This window comes from Garra rufa, chromosome 16 (genome assembly GCF_049309525.1).
Source record: "Garra rufa chromosome 16, GarRuf1.0, whole genome shotgun sequence".
In the NCBI taxonomy this organism is placed as follows: Eukaryota; Metazoa; Chordata; class Actinopteri; order Cypriniformes; family Cyprinidae; genus Garra; species Garra rufa.
In genome coordinates, this window is record NC_133376.1 from 421605 (window position 1) to 428500 (window position 6896).

General features: G+C 36.3%; 1 protein-coding gene across 1 annotated transcript in view; it reads right to left on the minus strand.

Annotated features, from left to right (window-relative positions):
* Positions 1–424: 424 nt before the first annotated feature.
* The window catches only part of LOC141288983 (NACHT, LRR and PYD domains-containing protein 3-like), a 56646-nt gene continuing 50174 nt past the window's right edge, over positions 425–6896 (minus strand). Inside the window, exons 5-6 of the mRNA XM_073821179.1 lie at positions 1878–2063; positions 425–620 (exon numbers count right to left, since the gene is read on the minus strand). Of these exons, the coding sequence (XP_073677280.1) occupies positions 425–620; positions 1878–2063 (382 nt within the window). The remainder of the gene's footprint in view (positions 621–1877; positions 2064–6896) is intronic.

Sequence of the window (6896 nt, forward strand, 5' to 3'; positions counted from 1 at the left end):
ACTCATAGCACTCGCATTAAATGGAGTTTGTGTGAAGAAGCATTTACTCCAAGCTGAGTCTCTCTGAGACATAATTTTCTTGTGTGTTAATGAATACAGTGTCATGCTTCACTCTCAAACAAAATGTGGTAGCATGTTGTTAATTATTTTATGGAAAACAGTTTACCTGAGTATCTCCAGCTTACAGTTTCTCTTCAGTCCATCAGAAAGCAGTTTCACTCCATGATCCTTCAGGTCATTGTTACTTAGGTCCAGCTCTCTCAGGACAGAGTTTGAGGATTGTAAAACTAATGACAAACTCTCACAGGACTGGGCAGTGAGATTACATATGGAAAGTCTGAATGAGGAAAAACAGTAATTGCACACAATGTAAGTCTTGGCAATGTGATTTTCATGATTAATTTAATGGTGGGGGAAAAAAAAATCAATGAAAGCGTTTAAACTCAAACCTCAGTATATCCAGCTTAGAGTTTCTCTTCAGTCCATCAGAAAGCATATAAACTCCTATATCCTTCAGGTCATTGTTACTCAGGTCCAGCTCTCTCAGGACAGAGTTTGAGGATTGTAGAGCTGATGACAAACTCTCACAGGACTGATCAGTAATATTACAGCCATATAGCCTGAGTGGAAAACAAAACAAACGGCCATATTACTGTGTTTATCTGGTTTATATACTGGCCTTTATATTTGGCCTAAGTACAGCATGATCAACATTATTCAGTAAAATGTTATTAGTAACAGAAATAAGTAAAAAATCTCAGGGCATATAAAAAAATCTCCAAGGCTAAAAAAGCCCCTCAGGATCAATATCAAAGCCAGGATTCACCCTTGAGTAAGACCTTGATTATCTGGTTCAGATGTTTAATTGGGTTTGGAGCTAAACTCTACTGGACATCGGCAAAAATGCAAAAGGAGAAAGGACAGCAAAAACACAAATGTCCTGTAAATAAATATACTATATTTATTTTCTCTGCCCCTTAGTAATATTTATACTACGGGCCATTGAATGCTTGAATTCTAAGGTGTGATTTTTCTTTCAGGAAAACCACATGACGAAAGTAGTTCCAGGCAGATCTTTACTGCATTACATGACCGTATCACTTCACCAAATGATTTCAACTATTTTAAAAGGTTTTAGCTGGAAAATGAGAAATTGCTCTTTTAAGAGGAAATTTACTCTACAAAGATCGCCTTCGAAGCACCCAGGGGTGCTCTCACAACACTTGGCTTGTGTTTGAGAGGGAGAGACCACTGTTCCGTGCCATAGATCTAACGACGAAAGAGGCTCCGAAGAATAAAATGAATATTTATGGCCTATTTATATCCGGATATCCGGGGCGTGGCCAGCTTTGCAAATCTGCACAACCAATTTCATTGGCCTTTTCTTAAAGCATCAGAGGTGTTTGGGCTCCCTAGAGCGACCCCTAGTGTCGTACATTCAACACAAACGTCGAAGTTTTATGTATGATCCCCGACCCAGGCCTGTACATCATCAGTAGTAAGGAGTCTACGGCGCCTGTCAAAAGATGATTGATGACTTTGACCTTTTGACCTTTCCCCCTCCCCCCACCCCTTTCCCACGGTGCCCACCCACGTAGAGCATGACCTCGTGTTTGATCTTGTGGTGACCTCGTGAACTTTACTGACCTTGTTTGATGGATTGACCAGGTGCGGGATTGACTTCTGACAGGTTTATGGGTTGTTGAGAGGATTTATGAGATGCATACCCCAGGTGCAGGGATTAACTTATGACAGGTTAAGCAGTTGTTGCAAGGATTTACGATACGCTTACCAGGTGCGGGATTAATTTATGACAGGTTAAGCAGTTGTTGCAAGGATTTACGATACGCTTACCAGGTGCGGGATTAACTTCTGACGGGTTTATGGCCTGTTTGTGTGACCGTCCGGTGTTGTTCATCATCAGGGTGGAGGAAATACAGCAACTGTGTGTGACCGTCCGGTGTTGGGTGAGGAATGAAGCTTTGAAGAATGTTTCGGCGATTTTACGGTCTAGCCCCAGATCCGTGTTGTAGGGCACGGGTGTCAGGTTGCGTTCATGTTTGCTATTACAAAAAGATGGGCATAAACAATTTTAAAATGAGTACCAATTATAAAGTATAAATATATATATTTTTAAATAATAATAATAATAATAATAATAATAATAATAATAATAATAATAACAATAACAATAATTTAATAAACAATATTCATATCATTGAAAGTGAATCATTAAAAAATTCCCTTACCTTTTTACAGTCTAGGGTAAACAAATAAAAGTCAGCGTGCGTGTGTCTGTGGCCCTCTTTGCTCTCATTCGCTCATCCCCAGCCTGCACGTGGGCTGTTTGAGCTGGCATTGCACAACAGATAATTTGAACATCTTATATGTAAAAGTGGCCATACATGTAATGTGATGGCTGTATATAAAATGCTTTTTCAACAATATATTAGTTGATATAAAAAATAGGAGTCAAATAGACACAGCAGTTACGAGTGCATCTTAGTTTGAGCGGGCTAGTCTGTATACCATTTTTGCAGTGGGTCTGAATTTGTTCTCACAGTAGTTACATCTGTTTTAAAAAATCTCCCCCTGCCTTTTCCAGTCTAGGGGGTAATATCTGTTTGAAGAAATCTGTGGACTGGATTACTGTGTGAAAGAGGATTTGCAAACATTTTAAATGTAACACATTTATTTCATAGTTACTTTAAATAAACATAATGCAACTTATTCCTCATGGCTAATGCTTATATTTTAGCTTAACCATAATTTATTTCACATCAAACATGTTAGTTTCTTATTTTATCCATAACCGCACGATGAAATATATCAATAAAGTCTTTCTCTAATGTTTTAAAAATGTAAATGATAACACTTGTGCCCAACAGTGTAGCTTATTTATGTATACATTCAGTCCTTCAAGTCATATTCTCTTCTTTAAAAAGAAATGGATATAAACAATGTGATCACACATGATATTAAATCAAAGAAAAACATTTACACTAGTTTTTAGGTAGCGGTAAATATTGTAATGGGAAGCCAGCAATGTCAAAATAAGTAAAGGGTAAAATGTATTTTAACAGACCAAACCATATGGATTATGGTGACCTGGACATGCCTGGACATGTCAGTGTCGGTTTGATACCGCATCAACCCCTTAACCTACCCAATCACAGTAAACTTTCTCTATTTCTATTTTCTTTTTAAATAAACATTATTTACTATATTTTTATAAAGCTTTTGTACTCTACAAAGTGAACACCTACCCGTCACACAAAAAGTTCAACATACTTCCATTTGTAATAATTAAATTATTATAGTAGGACTCAAGACATTTCATCATAAATCACATTTACGTTGTTATATCAATGTAATATTCAAATTATTATACAAATTTGTGATCTGATAAGTCCTATAAACATTTCAACCTAAAAAGTGACTCAAGCACAAACACTCACACAAACAATCATGCAAACTAAAAACTAAAAAGCAAACACAACACAAACTCAAACACAAAACACAAACAAACATGCAAACTAAAAACTAAAAAGCAAACACGACACAAACTCAAACACAAAACACAATCATGCAGACTAATACACAAACATACATGCAAAATAAAACACAAAAAGCAAACACATGATGCAAACTCAAACACAAAACACAAGCAAAAGACAAATGAAAAGCATGTAAAACAATATTGTCACTAAAAAAGGACAAAATATCAGCAGAGTTCCCAAACCCCCTCAGACCCCAGAGGGTTAAAAAAGATGGTAATTGTCACGTATCTGGTCGATCCTGTCATTATGAACTCTTGCACCACACTTCTTGGACTTTATTCCCCATAAGCCACTGCACCAATCACTGCACACACCTGCTCCTCGTTTCCCACTGCACTGATTGCTGCACACATCTGTTTCACATTGACTCTCATGCATTTAAGCCACTGACACACACACTTCCGGGCGAAGTCTTATTGTTCCATTTGGTCATTATTTCCGAGCGTTTCTTTCCGTGTTTGTTTTCTTTGTGTTTGATTCCTGGACTCCTCCCCGTGTTTTGATTATCGCTGCCAGCCCCGACCTTCTGCCTGTGTTTGACTACTCTTTGGATTATCCTCATTGTTGTTGTTTGCCGGTGATTGACCCTGTCTGTGTACCACGCCTTCTTAATAAAGCCTGCACTTGGATCCGAACGTCTGTCTCCCGAGTCCCCAAGTGTGACAGTAATACATATATAATTATACAAGGCATCAAAGTAACAAATATGTTACTACAGCAAAACAAATCATTCATCGTACATCTTAAAAATGTATTCAACTTTTAAGTTTATTGAACGTATAAAACACATAATTCACTTATTTTAAAGACGATATTAAACATTTCCATGTTTATAAAAATAAACATTTACAATACTTTTAGACGATCATGTATATAAAACAGTAACAAACATGTCACTACAGCAAAACAAATCATTATACAACGTTCATTTTATATTTTTAAGTTTATTGAAGTTATAAAACATCAAAGTAACAAACATGTTACTAAAGCTAAACAAATCATTCATTGTACATCTCAAACAAGTATTCAACATTTAAGTTTATTGAACTTATAAAACACATCATGCACTTTTTTAAAGATGATCACCATGTTTATTAAAATTAACATTTACAATACTTACAGGTGGTCATAAATATAAAACATAGTAACAAACATGTTACTACAGCTAAACAAATCATTCATCATACATTTTTAAACGTGTTCAACATTTAAGTTTATTGAACTCATAAAACATTTGATTCACTTATTTTAAGATGACACTAAACATCTCCATGGTTAGTGGAGTGGTTAGTGGAGCTGTAGTAACATGTTACTACAGCTAAACAAATCATTCATCGTACATATTAAACATCTTAAACAAGTATTCAACATTTTATTTAGGTTTTTGAACTTATAAAACACATCATGCGCTTCTTTTAAAGATGACAAAAAACATCTCCATGTCTTTTATAAAAAGAAACATTTACACTAGTTTTAAGTGATCATAAAAATGGCTTACATTATGTTCTTTGAACATTGAAATCCATTCTGTGAATGAAATATTAGCAAAAATGTTTAAGTTGGAATATAAATAAAACTCTTTGGTCCTCCCAGGGATAAACTCCAACTGATGGTCTGCTCCAGACCCCTCAAATGGACTGATTAGTGATGGTGATGAGTAAACCAGATGTTCTCCTTGAAAACGAGTTTCCCTACAGATAATGTCCAGTGGTTCTTGCTTAAATTTCAACTAAAGAATATTTTGTATTAGATTTATTTCACACCATTCGCTTTAGATTCCTAAAGTTTTTTATTTTAATCATAATCATCAATGTATATTCCCCTCACACACACGCACGCACACACACACACACACACACACACACACACACACACACACACACACACACACACACACACACACACACACACACACACACACACACACACTATAAGACATGTGTATGTTTTAAAATAAAAATATTCAAATATTCCATTTATTTTAAATGTATGTGAAGGAGCTTGTGTCAGACACAAAGTTGATAATTCCTTTTTGAGTTGTATCTTTTAGAAAATGTAATGTTTATTTTATTTCAAAAACATGTTGCTGCTTTAAAGGTAAATAAATAAAAAAATATATAAATATAAATCTTGAGCCCAATATCTGAATATCATTATTGCTGTACTCATACTTTTATGAATGATCTTTATCAGCGTAATAAATATCAGGGATAATTAGCCTTCACTGAAAATATACTATTGTTCATCTACTCTAAAATATATGTAGACAGTCACCATATGTTGATGGTCACGTCTTTGAAGAGAGAGCTTTACCCATAATGATCACAGGTTTGTTTAAACTGCTTGTTTCAACAACAACTTGTGGGCCATAAGGATGTTACAGATTTGAGAAAAGACACCCACCAAATGCATCTCATGGCATTCTTCGAATACCCGCTGACTTTACGCGTGAATGACACAACACGTGAGGAGTGTTTTCAGGGGGTCTCCTGAGAATATACAGTTGCACTGAAAAAGCTAAATGAAAAACATTCGTACACATACGAGACTCCCAATGTAAGACGATATCTCCAATGTCCGGCTCATGAACACTTGCAACTAATCGCGAAACACACAACACTATACACTCACTGTTATTCATTTATTCAATGATTTAACCCACATATTTACATTAAAATTTTGCTCCTAATATACTGGTACTTTATCAGTCTGATAAATGTGTGGTAGAGTGCGGATCGGGCCGCATTTTTCTGTCCGAGCCCGGCCCGCGTCCGACAGACATTCAGATATTTATGTCCGAGCCCGATCCCAGCCCGACACAGTTAAAATCAATTTTTTTTCTCATACTAATGACACATGCACTTTTTTTGTGTGGAAAGCCCGCTTTTATTAAGCAACGGTAGGAAAGCGTTTGGAAATGTCAACAGATGAGCGCATCAGTGCACACGGGGCAAAAAGCGACATTATAACACAGGTGCATAATCGCGCTGATGTGACCGAGCCCGACCCGAACCCGAGCATCCTTTCTAAATATCTGTCCAAACCCGGCCCGGCCCGTTGAGTTCCGTCGGGTACCGTCGGGCTCGGCTCGGGTATCCATCCTCTAGTGGTCAACACTGTTCATGATAAAACGGTAATCATGCTACCGTGTAAGTTAGACACAATGTTTTTTAGGAAAGTGATGATTTCATCAAAGCCAGATAACAGATTATTCCTTCTTAACAAACCTACATATAAAATTTTACTCCGAGGTTCCAACGCAGGGGAAGCGGGTGAGATATGTTAATCCTTCAACATATTTTATATATATATATATATATATATATATATATATAT